Source organism: Gracilinanus agilis, chromosome 1 (genome assembly GCF_016433145.1).
Source record: "Gracilinanus agilis isolate LMUSP501 chromosome 1, AgileGrace, whole genome shotgun sequence".
In the NCBI taxonomy this organism is placed as follows: domain Eukaryota; kingdom Metazoa; phylum Chordata; class Mammalia; order Didelphimorphia; family Didelphidae; genus Gracilinanus; species Gracilinanus agilis.
The window spans coordinates 731,045,853-731,068,187 of record NC_058130.1 but is presented as its reverse complement, the minus strand read 5'-3'; the positions used below and the strand labels follow the sequence as shown (position 1 = coordinate 731,068,187).

At 48.8% G+C, this 22,335-nt stretch overlaps 1 protein-coding gene across 1 annotated transcript in view; it reads right to left on the bottom strand.

Moving 5' to 3' along the window:
• Positions 1-22,245, bottom strand: part of MEX3D (mex-3 RNA binding family member D) — a 25,845-nt gene extending 3,600 nt beyond the window's left edge. Inside the window, exons 1-3 of the mRNA XM_044685351.1 lie at positions 22,128-22,245; positions 21,489-22,076; positions 8-655 (exon numbers count right to left, since the gene is read on the bottom strand). Coding sequence (XP_044541286.1) covers positions 8-655; positions 21,489-22,076; positions 22,128-22,245 — 1,354 coding nt within the window. The remainder of the gene's footprint in view (positions 1-7; positions 656-21,488; positions 22,077-22,127) is intronic.
• Positions 22,246-22,335: the final 90 nt, after the last annotated feature.

The following is a 22,335-nucleotide window of genomic DNA, read 5'->3' as shown; positions in this document are numbered from 1 at the left end:
CCGGGGCCGTAGGGGCTGGTGGGACTGGCCTCGGCCGCGGGGGCCCGGCTGCCGTAGAAGGCCTCGGCGGGAGCCAGGCTGTCCGCGCGCAGCCCCGCGGAGGGCCGGCGGGCCGGGTTGGGAGCCTTGGCCCAGAGCCCCGCGGGCCCGCCCAGCAGGTCGAGGCAGACGTCGGTACCGTTGGAGTGGAAGTCGTTCTCGGCCCCAGCGTCGATGAAGGAGCCGGTGCGCATGGTGATGTGGGCCTCGATCTCCTCGCGGGCCCGGTCTACGTTCTCGGGCATGCCCGTCACCTCGAACACGGGCTCCTTGTCCCGGCTCGGGGTCACAATGTACGTGTGGGTCTGCTGCTGGATCCGCTTGATGGTGGCGCCCTTGGGCCCCACCACCAGCCCCACCACGCGATAGGGCACACGGACTTGGATGGTGGTTTGCCCGGGGAGGTTGGGGGGCCCCTGCACGGCCCCCGTCAGGCCGTTCACTTTGTTGCGTGTGGCCCGGATCATGGAGAAGTGCTCGGCGGCCGACAGGATCTCCCGCTTCGCCATCTCCACGTCCTCTTTGCGCCCCGTCACGATGAAGATTGGCTCCTCGCCCCGCACTGGGGTCTTGATGTAGGTGTTGGTTTTGGCTCGAAGGGCCTTGATCTTACACCCTGGGGTGGGAGAGGGAGAAGGACAAAGAACCATCAGACTCCCGGTTCTGGGATCTCCTACCGGTCCATTCCAAAGCTTTGAAAAACAACGCCGACCTTCCGTCCCCCACCCCAAAACTCTCCAACCCCCCCCACCCTTATAAAATGCACCCTCCCGGGACAACTCCGTAAGGCGAGCGGCACATGTGTCATCATGAGAAACCATGCAGAGGACCCGGAGTCAGGACCTTCCTCTTCCTGCACCGAGCTCGGCTCAGCAGCCACTTCAGAAATGGGCACACGGGAGGGCAGCTAGATAGCTCGGTGAATAAAGCACCAGGACTAGAGACAGGGGGTGAGGGGGGTAGGTGAGGTCCTGGGTTCAAATCTGGCCTCAGACAACACTTCCTAGCTGTGTGACCCTGGACAAGTCACTTCATCCCCATTGCCCAGCCCTTAGCACTCTTCTGCCTTGGAACCAATACACAGAGTTGATTCTAAGATGGAAGGTGAGGGTTTAAAAAAAAAATTATTTACTGTCATAATTTCTCCAACCTATTATCATCCTCTCCTTCTTCAAACCAAATATCTGTTTAAATATCATACCTCCTAGAAGATTGTTATCGTGTCATTTTTCAGGCATGTCAGACTCTCCATGACCCCCCTTTTTTAGGGTTTTCTTGGCAAAGATCCTGGAACACTTTGCCATTTCCAACTCGGATTTTACAGATAAGGAAACTGAGGTGCCCAGGGTCACATAGCCAATAAGTGTCTGAGGTCGGATTTGAACTTTCTGACTCCAGGCTCAGCACTCTATGCACTGGGCCACCTAGCTACCCCAAAGAATATAGCAATAGCAACAGCAATAATAATAACTGACATTCATATCATGTTTTAAGATCTACAAAGGGCTTTACATACATTGTGATCTGATCCTCACAAATTGTCTGAGGCAGTATGATTATTATCTCCATTTTACAGACAGGGAAACTGAGATTCATGGAGGCAAACAGTAAATATCTAAAGTAGGAGTCTAATCCAAGCTTTTGGGGGTAACGGGCACAAAACTATATCCATGAAATGTTTTCTCCTTGAAATCAAGGCCTGTTTTCCAGATTGGCTGTGTACCTCTAGTTCCCAGGTCCCAAGTACAACAGCTAAATAAAGTTTCTCAAAGTAAGCATCTAAACCAGCCTCACTCATTTACAGAGGAGGAAAACCGAGGCCCAGAGATACTCAATGATTTGCCCACGGTCCGAGAGGCGACCTTGTCAGGAGTAGAACTCATATACTTTGAATTTCAATTCATGGATCTGATCCCGGATAGCTCTGTTAATGAGACTCTGGGAAAATGTTTCCTCATCTGTAAACCGAGGAGGGCATTCTGTTAGATAACAGCCAAGGTTTACAGGCTACTTTAAGGGTTGCAAAGTCTTTTGCCTCTGTTATCTCACTTGAAATAATGAACACCAGAGCAGCTAGGTAACGCAGTGGATAGAGCGCTAGGCCTGGAGACAGGAGGTCCTGGATTCAAATGTGGCCCCAGATACTTCCTACCTATGTGGCTCGGGACAAGTCCCTTAACTAGCCTAGCCCTTACCACTCATCTATCTTAGAACTGACACTAATATGGAAGGGGAAGGAAGAAAGGAAGGAAGGGAGGTTTACTGCCTGTGTCACCCTGGGTAAGTAATTTAACTTTCTCAGTACTCTCAGCCAATACTGTCACACTCAATTAGAAACAGATCCCTGTGGGTTGCATATTGTGAAACCACAAATTAACATTATCTATGTTGTACTGTAATTGTGTCACATTTCCCAAGGACATTTTAATCCAGTCGGGACTGCTCTCCGAAGTGTTGCAGGTCTCCTGGCCCCAAGAGAGTCTGACACCTCTGCTCTAGGCAATTCTCTAAGCCTGGGGGAAGGGCCAGCACATATAGATCTGCACCACTTGGTAAAGGGGGTTTTCTCACCTGAGAGTTTCCTCATTTACTTCATGAAATCACTGATCCTGAAACTCTTTTGAGCCAGACAACAATCCTTTAAGGTACATACTATAGGTATAATTGGTCTTATTTTACAAAAGAGGAGACTGAGGCTCAGAGACATAAAATTATTAGAGGGCAGGTACTGGAGGCAGGATTCAAATGCAGGTTTTTTTCAACCCTCAGTAAATCATCCAGTCTCAGGTGCGCCTTTTCCAGGTCTGACATTCTGTGTTCCAAGGGCCTTCCGAGTTCTGACATTCTGTGTTCACAGAATATTTGAGTTTTGGAAGGGGAAGCTCAGTAACAAGACTTGCCCAACCCACAGATAAAAAGAACATGTGATAACATATTGGAAGAGTATTTAGGAGATAATCAAGAAAGCAGAATCCACCACCTCTTTAAACAGCCCATTCTACTATGGGGCATCTCTAATTGTTGGGAAGTACTTTTTGCCATAAAGCCTCAATTTACTTCATTATTTCCACATCCATTACTTCTTATTTTGCCCTTTGAGGCCAAGCAATCTAATCCCTACTCTATGTGGTGGCCCTTCAAAAACTTAAAAGACAACTACCATGTTACCCAAGTCTTCTCTTCTCCCAGCTGATCATTCCCTGTTCCTTCCAATGACTCCTAAATACCATGTACTCAAGACCCTTTACCATACTGGTTGTCCTTTTCTGGACATCCTCCGGCTTATCAACATCCTTCAACTATAGCAGTGATTCCCAAAGTGGGCGCTACCGCCCCCTGGTGGGTGCTGCAGCAATCCAGGGAGGCAGTGTTGGCCACAGGTGCATTTATCTTTCCTATTAATTGCTATTAAAATTTTTTAAAAATTAATTTCCAGGGGTGCTAAGTAATATTTTTTTCTGGAAAGGGGGCGGTAGGCCAAAAAAGTTTGGGAACCACTAAACTATAGCATCTAGAACTAACCTGGATACTTCAGATGAGGTCTAATATGGATAGAGGGCAGTGGAACCATCACCTCCCCACTGTTCTAAGCTAGGCCTGGCAGTGGAACTATCACCTCCCCACTGTCCTAAGTTAGGCCTCCCTTAATTGCATTTGTTTTTTTGGCTACTATTATCACACTGCTGCTGACTCATCCTGAGCTTAAAGTCTACTAAAACCACCAGATCTTTTTCAGAATTGCTCTTGAACCATGCTTTCTCCATGTTCGAAGGGTTATTTCATCTCTGACAGGCTATGTTCTATGGTCCAAAGCTGATTCTACTGGCTTACAGTCAACAGGTTGTGTCCTATGACCCAAGGCTGATTCTACTGATAAAGAGTCAACAAGCACCTATTAAATGTCTGCTCTGTGCCAGGCACTATACAACATGCTGGGGTTATAAAGAGAAGCAAAAACAATAGTCCCTACCCTCAAGGAGCTCACATTCTACTAAGGAAGACAACATGCAAACAACTATGAATATACATATGAATATACATATACAGGGGAAGCAGAGGGAAGGCACTAGCAGGATGTATGTATGTGTGTGGCAGAACAGAGGGAGAACTGGGAGTCGAGTTTGAGCTGAGTCTTTGAGTTAGCCAAGAGGCAAAGGTGAGGAGGAAAAGCATTCCAGGAATGGGGCGCAGAATCAGGAGATGGAGAGTCTCGCCTTAAAGAATATCAAGGAGATCAGTGTCACTGGACTATAAAATATAAGAAGAGAAAGGGATAAGAAGACTGGAAAAGTAAGAAAGGGAGAAATTGGGAAAGGTTTCTACTAATGCTAAACAGAAGATTTGATCTTGAAGGAAATAGGGAGACACTATAATTTATTGATTGGGGAGGAGGAAAATTACTTTGTTAATTGAGGAAAGTGATTCTAATGGCTTAGAATAGGGAGAGACTTGAGACAGAGAATTCAATGAGAAGGCTACTGTGACTATGGTCACAGAAAATGGCAAACCACTCTAGTATCTCTGACAAGAAAACTCAAATGAGATCATAAAGAATTGGACACCTCAGACATTTCTGGCTATGTGACCCTAAGCAAATCACGTTAACCCTGGCTGCCTCAGTTTCTCACCTGTAAAATGAGCTGAGGAAGGGTGGCAAACCACTCCAGTATCTCTGCCAAGAAAACCCTCAAAAAAGGGATCATTAAGAGTTAGACACAACTGAAATGACTGAAAAACAACAAATTATTCAGCCACGTGACACATGGGGCAAATCCTTTCTACCCTCTGGATCACAGTTTCCTTATCTGTAAAATGGGATCATAACTTGCACTGCCTGCCTAATAGAGGATTGCTCTGAAAAAAAGGTCATCTTCATGCCCTGAAAAAATATATAAGGGAAAAAGAAACAATATCTGAGTTTATTTGAATCACCAGTGAATTAATGTAATTTTTTCTGGCTTTTGTTTTGATGGAAGAATCATGGCTCCAGAGCAGGAAGGGACCTCAGAGGCTGTCTAACTCAACTTCTTCATTTTTTGGATGAGGGACTACTAAAGCCAAGAAAGCTAATGAATAGTTTAAAGTCATCCAGCCTTGGAGATGGAATTGAGCCTAGGTCCTCTGCCTCAGTGGTTAAGAACATTGGGCCTAGAATCAGAAAGACCTGAATTCAAGTCTAGCCTCAGACAATTCCTAACTATGTGCCATGGGTAATTCACTTAACCTCTGACTGCTGGAAGGAAAGATCAACTAGAGAAATAAATGGCAAATCTCTCCAGTATACTTGTCAAGAAAAGATAGGACTGAACAACTAAATAACCAGACTCACCACTTTGCCTCCTTCCTTTAAAAAAAAATTTATTTAAACCCATACCTTCTGTCTTAGAACCAATACTAAGTATTAGTTTCAAGGCAGAAGAGCAGTAAGGGCTAGGCAATGGGGGTTAAGTGACTTACTCAAGGTTATATAGCTAGGAAGTGTCTGAGGCTAGATTTGAACCCAAGACTTCCTGTCTCTAGGCCTTGCTTTCAATCCACTGAGCCATTTAACTGCCCCAGAAAAAAAAGACAGAGGAAGAGGAGGAGAAAAGAGACTTAGGATGTATGCTGGGTTTTTTTTTCCATGCCTACCATTCTCTCTCTAAGGGCTACAGACACTCCTGCCTGCTCCCCTCATGGCCAGGTAGCTGGCCAAAGCTCTGACAGCCTGGAGAGGGAGGGAGAAAGGGCCTCAAATGCCTTTCTTATGAAGGGGGGAGGAAGAGAGAGAGGAAGAGAGAAAGAGGAAGAGAGAGAGAGGGAGGGAGGGGGAGAGAGAGAAAGAGAGAGAGAGAGACAGAGAGAGAGAGAGAGAGAGGGGAGGGAGAGACAGAGAGAGAGAAAGAGAGAGGAGGGAGAGAGAGACAGAGAGATAGAGAGAGACAGAGAGAGACAGACAGAGACAGAGACAGAGAGAGAGAAAGAAAGAGAGACAGAAACAGAGAAAGAGAGAGAGAGAGAACACGAACAAGTGTAGGGTCAAATGGGGAATTCTAGGTTGGCCTTAGACACAATTCAGTATTTGATCCTGGGCAAGGTCTCTTCCTGGTTATAGTAAATACAACAGAACTTCCAAGGTTACTCCCAACTCCATGCAGGTGAGCTCAGGCCAGCAGAGTGGGTCACACAGTCAAGGGGAGAGGAGAGAAAGGTACTGACTAGCCATCAGTTTCCCCATCTACAAGATGGGTGTAAGAATACCAGTATCATTTACTTGGCAAGACTTCTGTGAAGGTCAAATGAGATTCTTAAAGCACTATCCAGGGATAGGGGATGGACTGGTCGATTCTTTTTTTTTTTTTTTTTTAACCCTCGCCTTCTAAATTAGAATCAATACTATGCACTGGTTCCAAGGCAGAAGAGTGGTAAGGGTTAGGCGGGGGTGGGGGTTTAGTGCCTGAAGCCAGACTGGAATCCAGAACCTCTGGTGTCTAGGCTCTCAATGGCAAAGAGAACTCTTGATTAAGGAAACTCCCTCTATCCGGTAGGCTGGCACCTTCTCCACAACTTAAAGAGTCTCAGAGATCTCGCTTGCAGCAGGAGTTAAGAAACTTGTCCAGGCTCATGCAGCCAGCATGTTGACATGTGTGGGACCTGAACAAAGTCCCTCCTGGCTAAGGCCAGCTGTCTGTCTACTGCGCTAAGGTCACCTCCTACTCAATAAACTCCAGTGGCTTCCTATCATCTCCAGGATCAAATGTAAAGTCCTGCTTGGCATTCAAGCCCTTCATAACCTCCTCCCTTTCTTGTCTCTGGAGTCAGAGGGACCGAGTTGGAGTTCTGCCTCTCACAGGGCCTTAGTTTCCTAATCTGCAAAATAAAGGGGATAGGGGCAGCCAGGAGGGTCAGTGGATAGAGTACCAGGCCTAAAGTCAGGAGGTCCTGGGTTCAAATGTGACCTCAGACACTTCTTCACTGCGTGACTGTGAGCAAACCTTAATCCCTATTGCCCAGCCCTTGTGTCCTTCTGCCTTAGAATTGTTAACAAGATGGAAAATAGGGGCTTAAAAAATAAGTAAATAATAAAAATAAATGAATGAGATGAGTTGAATAGATTAGAATGGACAGCCTCTGAGGTCCACCAGGTAACTCCACCCTGGAATCGTTAAGATCCTAACCAAGGGCAGCACTGCATGTTTGGAGGCAGGGGAGGGTCCCATCCAGATATCACCCAGAAGTCTGGGAAGGGGCAGGAAGAAGAGACCAGCATCCTGGTCCCCAAGGCACCCTCAAGCAGAAGGCTCTCAGGCTATGTTCTCAGCCACAGAGCCTGATCCTGGAAATGCTTTATAACAGCAACCCAGAGAACAACACCATAGTCTCGTGTCACTGGACTGAGAATCAAAAGATGTGGGTTACGGTGGAATTGTGCGTCGGCTAAGGGGGGTTAGCGGGGTTTGGGGGAGAGGGAAAGAACATGAAATATGTAACTAGGGGAAATACTCAAAATAAAAATTAAAAAAATCAAAAGATCTGGGTTAGAATTCCAGCTTTGCAACTTATGAGCCGTGTGACCTTGAGCAAGTTACTTAATTATCTCTGGGCCTCCATTCTGTCCTCTTTGAAAAGGGGAGGGTTGGATTAGATGGCCTCTAAGGTCATTTTCAGCAAGTATCTTATCTAAGCTTTGCTTCATGGCAGAAACAGGAGCATCTGGAGAAGACTGGGGAGGTGGGTGGGTGGGAAGAGTAGGGTTGGGGTGGCCGATGTAAGGAAAAGCTTCCCAACAATTATCTAAAAGTGGAAATGGGCTGTCTTAGGATAATAATAGCATCTACTACATTGGTGGCTTATTGGGAGGACTAAAGGAGATTTTTCTTTTTTAATTAAATTTCATTTTGTTTGTTAATTTAAATCAACATGTTAGGGAGGTAGTGAGTTTCCCATCATTAAGCAGGAGGGGAGGACACTTCCTAGAGAGAAAACCCCCAAGCCCATGTCCTGGGACCTAACAAGGGCACTCGACTCTCCTCTCAGGAGCTCCCCAAGGAGTTCCATTCTTTCATTCATCACAGGGCCTGGCATACAAGAAGCACTTAATAAGAAGGGCCTGTCACTGGAACCCCAGGCCAGTCCTGAACTGGAGCCCATGGGCGATGCCCCCCAACCATAGCCACAAACTACAATGGCTGGCGAGGTCTTCCCCCAACAAGGAAGTTTCTATTTTCCTTCTCCACCCCCCCCCCCAAGTCAGCCAGTCACCTAGTCTGTCCTTGCAAAGGCCTCTCTCCCATCTGTCCCATGCTCTCCATTCCCAATGGCCCTTGCTCTTGCTGGACCGCCACATCCTGACTTTCCTCATTCTGCCTTTTCCCCCATTCAGTGTTTTCTAGCCCAGCCACTGCAGAGTTGAAGTCAGGAAGATTTGGGTTTCAGGATACCCACAAAGTAGGTGGGAGACCTGGGGCCAGCCACTTCATGCTCATCTGCCTCAGTTTCCTTATCTGCAAAATGGGGATAGTCATAGCACCTCTTTCCCACCCCATAGCCAATGGGTTGTGAAGATCCTACACCGCCAGAGATGTAAAGGGCTTTGCAAACCTTCTGTCGCTATAGAAATGCCATTCCCATTAGATGGCACAAGGCATAGAGCACTGGGCCTGGAGTCGGAAAGATTCCTCTTTCCAAGTTCAAATGTGGTCTCTGGCACTTATTACTAGCTGTGTGATCCTGAGCAGGCCACTTAAACCCTGTCCGCCTCAGTTTCCTCATCTGTCAAAGGAAATGGCAAACCACTCCGCTATCTTTGCCAAGAAAACCCCAAATGGGGTCATGGTGAGTCAGATACAAGTGAAACAACAACAAAATTATCAGCTATTATTTCCTCCTTTGTAAAATAGTGATAATTCTATCCCTAGTGGCTGCCTCTTGGGGGGTGAGAGGAGAGTCCGGAGATTCAGAGGGGCTGAATAAAAGTCAACTTTCATTAGGATTCTTATCTTTCCAAAGCTTAGCAGGACAGGGTAGAAAAAGCATTAGTCACCGAGTCATAACTAGCCTCTGAATGACCCTGGGTAAGTCACTTCCACTCTTAGAACATGAATTTCTCCACTCTTAGAACATGAATTTCTTCATCTATAAAATGGGGGTGGTTTGACCTAAATGATCTTTAAGGTCTCTTTTCACCTCTAAACTCTAAGACCATATTCTTACTGGTCAGAGTTCCCAGGACCTTCCTCAGTCAGTCAACATTCATTAAATGCTTATATGCTAAGCCCTAGGGATACGAGGAAAAGGCAAAACAATGGCTCTGTCTCTGGAGGGGCCCCAGTCTAGCGGAGGAAACATTTCAATAACTAGACTACTAGGGAGAATAGATCGGAGAGAGGTAATCACCCAGGGAAGGCCTCCGTGGCTCCTGAAGAACAGGAGATTGGAGCCAAGTCCTGAAAGGAAGCCAAGAAGTCAGGAGGCATGGCAGAGGCTGAGAGAAGAGAGATGGATGGAGCATCTCGGTGGAGACAGCCATGGCAGCTGACAGGTAGACCACAGAGCCTAGACTGTGGGAGGGGAATAAATATATAACTGGAAAGGTAAGAAGAGGCCTGGCTGGGAAGAGTTTTAAAAGCAAAACAGAAGACTTGAGAATATAACAGGGAGCCACTGAATTTAATTGATTAGAGGGAGATAGCACTTCAGGAAAATGACCTTCTAGGGCTTCCCATCCATTGGTTACCAATGGAGGAGAAGACCCAAACTTCTCTATCATTCAAAGTCTTTTCCATGCCATGATCTGGCTCCAATTGCCCTTCAGAGCCTCATCTCCTCCTTCAGCTCCAATCAGAGAACTAGATAAGAGCAAGGAAGGGGTCCCAACAGTCCCCTGCTGGGTTCCCTGCTCTGGGAAAACCTGGGGAGGGAGGGGTGGGAATCCTGGACTCTGGGGAGGAGAGGGAAGAGACAGAGCCTTGGGAAGGGCATCATGAAGGAGCAGGAAGGACAGATTCAGAACAGGAAGGGACCTCAGAGATCTCATCTCCTCGGACAACTTCGTTTTGTGGATGAGGAAGGGGAGGCCTTCACGGACGAGGTGATTTGCCCCTGGCAGTGGCAGAGCGGAGACTCAAAGCCACATGCTGTACATCTTAATTCAGCCCCCTCTCCTGGCCCACGAGGCTTCCGAGGGAATCCTGGGAAGGAAGGACGGAGAGTGCTGGGTGATAAGAAAGGGAGAGATGGGAGAGAGGAATAGATCTGGAAAGAGGAATTCCAAAAAGAGAAGGAATGTGACCTAGACCTTGAAGGCTGGGATTTGGAGTTGTCTTTCATCAGCAGGCCTTCTGTTTTGGACTGTATAGGCATGGCACAGGGGTGAACTTGCATGTTGTGGGGTCTTGGTACCTGAAAAGGCCCTCAGATAAAGTCCTAGCTTTACCCCCTGAATCCCTTTTTTGGGTCTCAGCTTTCCCATCAATAATTTGGTCAAAGGCCCATCTCATCGGGCTGTTTAAGCCCTGGTGCCTAAGAGGGCTGAGGTTCAGGGAGGTCTTATTTAGCTGAGGAGGCTCCATGTAAATTAAGAGTGGCCTGAATTAAGGAAGCTAGGTGGCTCAGTGGCTAGTGAGCCAGTTAAAATCTGGCTTCAAATGCTTCCTGGCTGTGTTACCCTGGGCAAGTCACTTAATCCCTATAGGCTTTACCACTCTTCTGCCTCGGAATGGATACTTAGTATGGATTCTAAGACAGATCTGGTGAGGGCTTGTTTTAAAAAAAAAAAAAAAGAAGAAGAAAAAAAGAAAAAGAGCGGTCAGGAGAAGAGATTTAGAGCTAGGCAGGATCTGAGGTCATCTGGTCCAATGCCTTTGTTTAACAGAGAAGTAACTCCTTATCTTTTTCCTAATCCAACCTTCTTCTTAGGACAGAGGCTGGACCCTTGACCGAGATGGGTAGCTACTCACTGGGCTTTGGAAATCAATCGATCAATCATTAAACGAGGGTTAAGGGCTTCCGGCACAATGTGCCAGGCTCTGTCCTAGGGCCTGGGGATACAAAGGAAAGGGGAAGGGTACTGGTCAGTGGAGAAGACACCACCAATAGACGGAGGTTCATACGAGATACAAACATAAGGAAAGAAGAAGGGGACACATTTATTAAGCACCCACGGGGTATGTACCAGGCACTGTGCTAGGAGCTTTCCCAACATTACCTCCCTGGATAATCTACAAAGAGTGGATACATCTATACAGCAGTTTAAGGTAGCCTAAGAATGGAGGGGGGATGGGGAAGGGGCCCCTACAGAAGGAAGCTCAAGATAAACATTGGAGGAAGCCAAGTCAGAGATTCTAAAATGTGGAGGCGAGGAAGGAGAGAATTCCAAGCATGGAACAAAGGCAGAGACAGGAAATGGAGTATCTCATGTGAGATCTGAATGGTGGGCCAGAGTGCATGGAGTGGCGTAACGTGGACAAAACCTAGGAACATGGCAGGCTAAGTTTCTCTTTGACGCTGATGATGACAAAGGAGTCGCTGGACATTTTTGACATGGTTAGACCCATATTTTGGTGACTTTGCAGAAGATCCACTTGAGGTAAAGAGACCCACGAGCTGGCTACTGAAGTGGTCCAGGCTAGAGGCAATGAAGGGCTGAACTCCAGGGGGGAGCAGTGCAAAGGGAGAGAAGGGAACACATCTGAAAGATGGCAGGGAGGTACAAGTTGTGCCTGCTGATCGCTATGGGGTGAGTCCTTAAGAGTGAGGAGCTCAGGATGCCCCTGAGGCTGCAAACCTGGGGCTGGATGGATTCAAAAGAAGAACGGGCTTAGGAGGGTGGCATACTTGTGTTAGGTGCTGGACCCTGCTGGGTTGGAGATGCCCAAAGGACATCCAATTTGGAGAAAGAGACTGATACTGTTAAATGCCACAGAGCTCAAGAAGGACTAAGAAAAAACTTGGAGTTAGTGCTGGGCTAAGATGCTTATTCCTCACCCAAGCCAATGGAGAAATCCACAGCTGAATAGCCATCTAGACCTGCCGTTCCCCCTCATCACCCATTAGTGCCCATTTTAAGAGTACCCTAATTCCCTCTCCTCCTGACTCCTCTTGTGAGGGAAGTAGTAAGACCATGGTTACCCTCATTTCATAGATGAGGAAACTGAGCCCGGACGCATGATTTGTCTTTGGATTACACAGCTATTTAAGTACTGAAGGCAGGATTTGAATCCAGGTCTTTTGATTCTAAGACTATCCCTTATACCTAGTCAACAGATGTTCCTTTGGGTAGCTGAGCTCTTCCCAGACATCCCAACTCCTCAAGGGAGGAGCCTGTGTCTGTTTTCACAGACGTCCCTCTATAGCAGCCCCCAAAAGAGGCTTCCTAAACCAGCTCCTAGAAATGAGAACTGTAGGATGACAGATTAAGAACTCAAAAGCAGGGCAGCTACCTCGTTCAGTGGATGGAGAGCCAGACCTGGTGACAGGAGGTCCTGGGTTCAAATCTGATCTCAGACACCTCTTAGCTGTGAGACCCTGGGCAAGTCACTTAACCCCCATTGCCTAGCCCTTTTGCTCTTCTGCCTCGGAACTGATAGTCAATATTGATTCCAAGTCAGAAGGTAAGGATTTTGTTTTAAAGCTCAAAAGAACCCCTAAACCCATCTAATCCAACAACCCTCTCATTTTACAGATGAAGAAAATGCAGCCCAGTGCACACAGTGGTCACACAGGTAGAAAGTAACCAAGGCAGGATTTGAACCGAAGTCCAGAGTCCAAAGCCACTGTGCCTGCTCCCTCTGGAATGAGAGTCTACCACTTGGAAGCCCATGGCCCTTCCTCCTCCACAGGCTCCCCTAGCCTCTCCGGTTCAAGATATCCGTCAGACACTCCCTCGGCTCAGTAGCAAATAATAACAGCTTTTGTTTCTCCAAGCTCTTCACAGCTGACGGGGCATTTTCCTCCTGACAGCTTTGGGAGGCAAGTAGTGCAGGAATTATTATCTCTGCTTTACAGGGGAGGAGAATGAAACCCAGAGAAGGCAAGAAATTTGGCCAAGGTCACACAGCTAGTACATGATAGAGAGAGAGGAACTCTAAACACAGTTCTATAAGATCAGATAAAGGGAAATTGTGCCCAGCTTTGAAGGAGGGGAGGGGAGACAGGGAGAGAAGGGATCAGTAATAATCAGTTTTCACATGAACAGGTTTTTTACAAAGGAGCTCTGTAGACATGCTCTCATTTGATCCTTCTAACAACCCTATAAGGCAAGAGTTCTGACCAGGCAGTCAGCCTGGTGAAGCCTGGAGCCCCCTTCTCAGAAAGATAGTATCTGTGACAAATGCAATATATGGGATCATAAAGGAAAATAATTATTTTGAAATCAAGATGTCATTTTTAGTGAATCCAAGTTCATGAATGCCCTGAAATCTATCCACAGACCCCAGGTCAAGAACCGCTGCTGTCAGCTGGGTGCCATTTAGGACCCTCATTTTACAGATGAGGAAACTGAGGTTGAGAGGTTTAAGTGATTTGTCCAGTGTTACACAGGGTCAGAGTTTGGGATTTGGACCCTGGTCTTCCTGACTCTGTCCACAATACATTGCATTGGCTTTAACAAAAAGGAGGCCATCGTATCCTTTTCTGATATGCTAGGCCTAGGCCTATTCTCCCATCTGGAGAGAGAAGGGAAAGGACTTGCCCAAGATCACACAGCACAGATGGGAAACCTTCCATCAGACTGATCTGCTTTTGATTATTCTGTCTTCCAACAAAATTGAGCCTTTTCCCAAAGTACTCATAGACTATTAAGGCTCAGAGTGACCTTTCCCATCAGGCTGATCTCCTTTTACAGAGATAATGGGAGCTTAAGTGACAAAACAGCTAGTGAGTTTGAACCCCTCATTCTCCAACAGCTAGTTCCATGACCTTAAGCTACACTACACTTTCCTGGATAGTTTATCCTCCAACAATCTTCTATGGTTTGTGGGTAGAGAAGTGCACAGAATCATGGGATTTGAAGCTGAGCTCAAAATTCAAACCTGACATTTTTCAGATGAGACTGAGGCCTAGAGAAAAGGGCTCTCACTCAAGCAGGTTAACAGGGGAACCGTACGGATGGAACTCAAGATTTTCTGCAAGAAACCTAGAATCCTACTGGGAGAACTAACAATAGGGACAAGTCAGGCTGGTCCTGAGTGCCCCCCACCCTGACCCCTTACTCTGTGAGCCAGCCACTCCATGGCCAAAAGGGCATGGACAGCTGAGCCCTTAACAAAAAAATTGATACCATCTCCCAGGCTTATGGTTTGGCATTTGATGATCAAAATAGCATCATAAGATAAGCAATGGAAGGACAAATATTCCCATTTTTAAAATGAGGAGACTGAGTCCCGAGGGTGGGAGTGACTTTCCCAAGTCCCACGGGAAAGACGTAGGCAGAGTTAGGACTTGAACCTATGTAGACTGACCAACTCTAAAGCCAGGCCTTCTTTCGTTTCCCCAACTGTCTCCTTTAGTGAGATCACTAGACCAGGGGGGCTCCTGTCACCTGCTACCTTGGCTCTTTCCACTTCACAATCCTAGAACCATCTTTGCTTCTGCCTTTTCTTTTCTACCACTCCTAGGAAAGTCTTTTTTCTCCTGTCTCATACAGCCTCTACCTACCCTAGCTCAGGGCTCATCTACTCTTGCCTAGATCATTGGATCTCCCCAAATCCTTCTGCAGAGGTCATCTCCACTATCAAGCAGCCAAGTTTGGTTAATGAAGGCTTATGTATTGATTTACAGATTTCCCACCTCTAGTCCTTTGCCCATCTCTGATACCTTCCCATTGGAAATTCTCCCCATTCTCCTAAGTCCAGATACTCCCTCGAAGAAGAAACTCCAGAAGCCCTACTGAGGTCTCTTTTTCTGCCCTCGCTCTCAGGGTCAGGTAGGCCAGTCTAATTGATGGGTGTCAGTATAAAGCATCCCTCCAACTTGATTGTGGGCTCCACTCAGTTTTCTATCTCCCACCTGCATATAGTAAATACTGAATACTTAATTAATAAATGAACCTTTCTAAAGTTCGGAGCTCTCTCCTGCTCAAAAATCAACACTGGCTCCTTTTTTGCTCACTAAAGCAAAAATTTGGAATTCTCAGAATTTACAAATTCTTATCTTAGAGAAGAAGCTGACGAATAAAGAAAGGAGATGACGACTTGTCCCGGGTCACACTGTTAGTTAATGGCAGAAGTGATTGAGGGGTTCAGGTTTTCTGACTCTACCACTGTCTCCTGTTTCTGCTGCCAATTCAATGTGACGAGCAGGCATTTATGAAGCACGGCACATAATAAGAAAGTCTGCTAGGGTAGGTCATGTAAATAAGTATATGCATGATCATTTGAGGTGGAAAAGCTCTGGAAGACTTCGGGAACCAGAGAAAGCTTCCCTGGGTGACCCGGGAGCTGAGCTTCAAAGGAAGTAAACAAATATTTATTAAGTACCTACTGTGTGCAAGGCACTGTGCTGAGCCCTTTACAAATATCTCATTGGAGAGGTCCAAGGGTCAAATCTGGCCTCAGACACTTCCCAGCTGTGTGACCCTGGGCAAGTCACTTAACCCCCATTGCCTAGCCCTTACCACCCTTCTGTCTTGGAACCAATACACAGTATTGATTCTAAGATTTTAAGATAGAAGTTAAGGGTTTAAAAATGATACATGTATCACCGTCACTCCAATGGAGTTTGTGGAAAACGACACGATAGGACCTTTTCTTTATGAAAATCTCTTTGGCTGCTGAATGGAGAGGATGGATTGGAGTGAGGAGAGACTTTCCTAGGCAGGCATTGCCACAAGCCAGGTAGGAGATGATGGGAGCCTGCACCAGAGAGGTGGCAGTGTCAGGGGGAAGAGGGCAGATTTGAGAGGGACTTGCAGAGGCAAAATCAACACCTTAGAACTGGGGAATAAGGAGATTTCCAGGAGCCACTCTTTGGTCGTGAGCCTGAAGGACTGGGAGGATAGTGGTGCCAGGGAAGGTAGGAAGGGAGATGGGGTTTAGGGGGAGATAATGAGTTCTATTTTGGACAGAATGGGTTTAAGATGTCCATGGGGAAGAATATTCTTCCCTTCCTTGCTGCCCTGTGCCCTCGGCACACCTAAGAAGGCATTCCTACCCATCCGCAGGCACCCCTGCATTTTTTAGTCCCCAGGGTGTTCAGGAGTGCACAGATGGCCTGCTGTGTCCATGCAACCTGGGCCCGGATCAAGAAAGAAAGATCTGATGCCCTGCAGGAGGGGAGGGGGCCAGAACAGACAGAGGCTGTGGGGTTTAAATCCTGCCTTTGTCACTCATTCCCTAGAAGACCTTCTCTGGGTCTCTTTCTTTATTTGCAAAATGTGGGGGAGGTTGGGTTAGACCCTTTTCCTAGCTCTAAATCTAGGCAACTTCGCCTCATCTCTGAATAGGTTTGAACCTATCTATCTATAAGGGCTGGGCTGGCTCCAATGAAAACCTGCAAACTATATAAGTGAAAGTTTATTCTATATTAAGGAGCCACAGTGCATAGGAGTGAAAAGACTGATTAACTAGCAGGGAGAGAAGACTTGAGATGATGTCTACCTCTCACATTGGCCAAGCACCAGCGAGTTACTAGACACTCGCTAAGTCCCAATTTCCCCTTCTGTAAAATGGGGATTAATCATATCTCCTCTGGGAGTAGCTGCAACCCGAGCCTCAAAGGAGATGCTAGTAAGAAGCCGTTTTGCAAACCAAAAAGCAGCACACAATGTCTGCTATTGCTATTACACAGATCAAGCAAGGCATACCTACCTACAGGGAATTCCCAATGTGCCCAGGCTGCAAGCCTGGAAGTTAAAATCAGCAGGGACTTCCCAGGAGGTGGCACTGGAGCTGGGTCAGAGGCTGGGGGAGGGTGGGATGTTCTGGTGGGATACTGCCCTAGCAGAGGTAGGAAAAACCTGGGGAGAAGAAGAGATGGGGCTCCTACCACAAGGGATGGGGCTAGTTGGAAGTTATCCCTCTCTATTTCTTGGGGTTCCCAAATAACCTTCAAGAGGAGTGGTCTAGAAGAGGCTGGGGGGGGGGTTTCCAGACATATCAAAGGGTACTCTACAAGCAGGATGGGCCCCGGTCCTTCCCCAGCATCCCACAATCACCTCTCCCAACAGTAACTCTTTCAAGGGTACTTTCCACACTGAGAAGAAAGGAATGGAAAGGTTCTTCTCCAATGGGAGACAAATGACAGTCCTATTTAGGACGGGGAAGGCCATCCACCTGCAGAGTAAGAACTGTTGGGGTCGTCTTTCACATCAGTCAGCATATCTTTGGTCTTAGTTGAGGGTTTTGGTTACCTATGACTTGGCTCTTACAATAATGATCAAGATGGAAGTGGGTCTTGCATGACAATAAACAACATTTTAAAATTGAAATAAAAAAGAATTGCAGCCTGAGGTCCCTTAGGCCTGCCCAAGTCCTTCAGCCAACTCTCCCCAAATCATCAAATCATCAGAGATGCTTAATCAATATTTGTTCTCTTCCCTCCAAAAGGAACAAGCCCTACTCTTCGGGGGCCACCTCTTCCTGGAAGAATCCCTGACTCCCACCAGTCATCAAGTGGCTTTCATTCTTGTACCTCTTGCTGGGTGCTAGAGGCTGGAGAAACAGTTCACAGGCCTTAGCTTCCAAGGGTTTATGATCCGAGGGCCTGAAAGAAGACCCAAGGATTTCAAGGTGGGAAAGTAGGTGGGAGGGAGGGCATTCTGGGCCAGGAGAGAATGGTGAAGTTCAAAGGCATGGAGAAGGGAAGAGGAGGAGGAGGAGAACAAAGGACTGGGTGAGTTTTTCACTCTGGTGGGTGGCAATTCCCCTCTCTGGCTTTCCCCAGGCTAGAACATCAATTGCCAAGGTCAGGGAGCCCCCTTCCCAACTCTCTGGATCCCTGGGGGGAGGGGGGAGCCTCTAGAAAACATGCACAGAGTCCTAATCCATGCTACATAGAATGTCCAGGTATGAACCCCAGATTCCCAGGAAAGGAGGTGACTTCATCTTTTCTAACTCAGAGTCCATCGGGTGCAGCCTTTCTAAGCTCGTTGTTTTGCTCTCCCTAACAGAAGTATTTCTCAAAATCTTATCCATAAAGCTGATTAATAAAATGCTTGCTTGACTGATGTTATAAACTGAGCCTGCTTGATGCTTCTGGGGGATCTGGTCCCTCATGGAGCACCTGGGCGACTTCCTTCAACAAAGAATGATGTTTTTATTAAAGAACTCTCTGTATTAAAGAAGTGTCAGCTCTGCGAGGGGGGGAGGGAAAGAAAATGAATCATGTAAACACGGAAGAATATTTTTTAAATAAATGAAAATTTAAAAAAATAAATCTTCTACAATCTAAAAAGTAAAAATAAAATAAAGAACTCTCCCTGTCAATCTTGACAACAGGATAGAGTCCTGGACTTGGCATCAAAAGACCTGTGTTCTAATCCAGGCTCCACCATTTACTGACTTTGGGGAATTGTGCCCAAGTTCCCTCAACTATAAAATAAGGTTAAAAATCCTTGCATTATCTACCCCAGACTCCACCCCACCTCCAAGGCTGTGTTGGAAAGTGCTTTGCAGAAAGTAAAACCCCAATTTTCCTAGAGTATGTTTGCTTTTGCTCAGTGTGGGAGTTGTATGTCTGCCTAACCTGAGAACAGGCAGGAGAGGAGGAAGCCAAAGAAACAAGGCTTTGTTGGAGGGGCTGGGTGGTGGGGAGATGGGGAAGTTCATGGAAATCTAGGCTTCTGCTACCACAAAGAGGTCAGCTTTTTCTAGGACCCCAGGGACCTTGGACGAGAAAGCAGGGTACGGGAAAGAACTCCCTTAAGGGTCTGCCATTCCCCAAGTGACCTTGGACAAATTCCTATGACAGATAAGGAAACTGAGGTTTAAATAAGAAGAGATTTGCCCAAGGTCATTTGGGGAGTAGCTAGCCATGGATTTGGGCTTTCTGAGGTTTGACTTCACCATGCTGGGCCCTGCCAAAGGTCTGGCCCTGACAAACACTGACTCGGGGGTCCTGGTTTGACCTGTGTGACCTTGGGCAAGTGACTTACCCTCCGAGGGACTTGATTTCCTCATTTGTAAAATGAAGATGGCCCCCGGGAATCCCTTCCACCTTTAGATCCCTAGATAGCCCCCTCCCAGGAATCCTGTGGGAGGGCTGAGATCTAAAGCTCCTGACACTCAGCCCTCAGGGGTGCTCAGGAGGGCCGCCCTGACTCCCCAGTGCCCACTAGGGTGGGGCCCCAGCCTCGGAGGAGCAGAGGGCTGGGAAGCAACTAAGAAACACTCCAGAAAAAAAGAAGCTTGGACCTCAGCTCCGCAGATGGGGGCCCCATCCTCCATCGGCCTCCAAACTTGCCCAGTGACCTTGGCCAAGACATCTCTCTGGACACAGGGTTGCCTCTATCCAAACTAGAAACAAACTAACCCTAACTGGACACAGCCGTAGTAGCAACAGTAGCCTCGAGATCTATACAGCCAGCTCTGGGAAGGTTTGCAAAACCACTTACATACATGATCTCATTTAAAGCTCACAACCGCCCACTGAGTTATAAACTATTCTTGGCTGGATTTTACAGCCCTGAAGGAAGTTAATCGACTCGCCCAACAGCCCACCGCTGGCTCCTGAGGGGGCCACTGATCCCAGGTCCAGCATTCTCTCTACTTTGCCACATTGGGTGCAAAATGGTTTCTAGGCAAAAGGAAGGCCAAACTGGGCCAGCCAGATGCAAAAACAAACAAAACACCAACCCCAAACTCTAGCTTGGAAAAAGCGGAGAACCTGGGTTCCAATCCAGACTGCATCCCTTACTAGGGGCGAAACTCTGCCTTGGCCTAAATTTGCCCAGGTGTCAAAGGAGGGAGCTGGCCTACATCCTCTAATCCCATATGGAACTCGGTTTCCTCCTCTGTCACCCCGTAATAAATCTCTCCTAGGATGCAGAGAGTACAGGAAGCCTCTGGGGCGAGAATGAGCGGAAAGGGCAGTAGGGCTGTCATTTTGTGACTGCCGTGACCTCGGGACTTCCATCCCAGACCTGGAATGCCACGCAGGAGGGCAGAGAGGGAGTCAAGCAGGCTTTCCTAGTCCAACGCTTCCAGCCTGGCCCCACCCTGGTTCCCTAAGCAGGCTCTCCCTCCTCCCCCCCAAGCCACAAAGAAAGAGCTAGGCAAGGCAGCAAGGCAGAGGATGGCTAGGGGGGTGGCTGGGGTGGGGGGGAGCGGGAAGAGGGAAGAAAAAGTTGAGACCGGCAGCCAAGCTGGGCTGGGCTGGGCCAGGGCTGAGAGGAGCTGGGAAGGAGTGGGGGGGAGGTAGTGGGCTGGCTCAGGGCAGCCCAGCCACCAATGAGAAGCCTTGGGCCTGATGTCACCATGCTAATCGCAGCATGGTCCTCTAACAAAGGGAACAATAGGGCAGCCAGCCACCCAGGCCCCTCCGACAATAGAGCCGGCCCCAGCCTTCCAGCCCGGGATAGAACGGAGACCACCCCCTTTCAGCCCAGCACCGACTGGCCACCTCGAGGTGGGGGTGGATGGGGGGTGGAGGCGGTATCCTGATACCCACCAGCTTCTCAAGATCAATCCATTTGGGGCCAAATACAATCCCAGTGGGAATATCAAATGGGCATGTTTAAAGATCTCCTCAAAAATATCAGCCCCCACCCCACTAGCCCAGCAGCATCCTTCTCACTAAGCTGGGGAATATGGAGTCTTTGTGACTGATTCTTTGCAGGCAGATGACCCCCCCCACCCCACCACCCAACACACACACCTCAATCGGTTCTTTGACAGAACCCTACTTACACGGTAGGGCTTGGAAAGGAAAAGCCTCCAAGCCCAAACTGAACAAAACCTCTCTCCCCCATCCCCTGGGGCTCCCTTCCTTACTCCAGATCCTTAACAGGAGGCTCAAACTTTGGCTGGCCCCTTGGGCAGCCAGACCCTATCCCCAAGCTGGGACCACCAAGGCCAGGCAGCACACAAAAGGTAGAGGGTAGCCAGGGCCAAGGGCAGGAGGCTGGCAGGGGGGGTGCCAAGTTAAACTCTCCAGGCACTGCACAAAGGGAACAAAAGTGACCCAGATACAGAAGGGGGGGTGCACATCTTTCCAAGAGAGCTCAGAGCTTCTGCCCTAAATTGGGGGTGCATATACACGGTCATGTCAATAACTAAAGCCCTGGAGCTGACCAGTACTGACTCCAGGACTAGGGGGCTGCCAACGGCCCCTCCTAAATGGAATAGCTCCGGTCATTTCCATACCCCCATTCTAAAGGGAGTGTCAGTGTGGGGGCACTCACAACTTCCAGCCTAGGGTCGTTGGTCCAAGCCACTCTTCCTAGTGACACTTTCTGGATAAAGGGATCAAGGCACCACCGGAAGGGGGGAGGGGTGGAGGCAGAGGGCAGCGATCAAGGCAGGGAGTGACTTTACCTTGTCTCCCCACAATCTCGGCGACGTGCTCTGAGCTGGGCACGGGGACACACTCGGTCATGTTGACACTCTTCTTCCGGCTGCCGATCACGCTCATCTGCTCCGCCAGGATGGAGTGGTGGCTCAGGTGAGGGTGGTGGTGAAAGTTACTGAACACATCTGGCGGGGACGTGGTGTTGGAGGCCGGGGGGCTCACGTCCGGGTCCAGCATCTGGAGGGCTCCCAGTACGCCTCCCGCCCCGACGGCCACCCCTCCGGGGGCGTCCAGCCCGGGCCCGGTGGCGGGATCCAGGTCTTCCAGGGCGCCGTCGGCCGCCTCATCTTCTTCCTCCTCATCGTCCTCCTCCTCCTCCTCTTCCTCCTCGGCGCAGGCCTCGCCGTTCACCCCGCCTTCTTCCTCCTCTTCCTCTTCCTCGTCGTCCTCCTCTTCTTCCAACCCCAAGATGGAGAGCTGGTCCAGAGCGAACCTCAGGGCGGCGGCGGCCGCCTCCTCCTGCTCTGGCTGGGTTGCCCCCTCGGCGCCCTGGTCCGGGAGCGGGGGCGGTGGGGGCGGCGGCGGGGTGGGCGGGGGCGGCGGCGGCGGGGGTGCTGGGGGCTGCTGCTGCTGCTGCTGCTGCTGTCCAGGGCCAGGGCCGGGGCCGGGGCCGGGGCTTAGCATCCCCAGGCCGCCGCAGCCGTGGGGCGGGCCCGCCGTCGCCGCCGCCACCGCCGCCGCCGCCGCCTCCCCTCCCTCGGGCTGGTAGATGGAGCTAGGCATGGCCGGGCGCGGGGAGGGCGGCGGGGAGCCGGGCTTCGCTAGCCCCGGAGCTGCTCCTGCTGCCGCTGCCGCTCCTGCAGCTGCCACGGC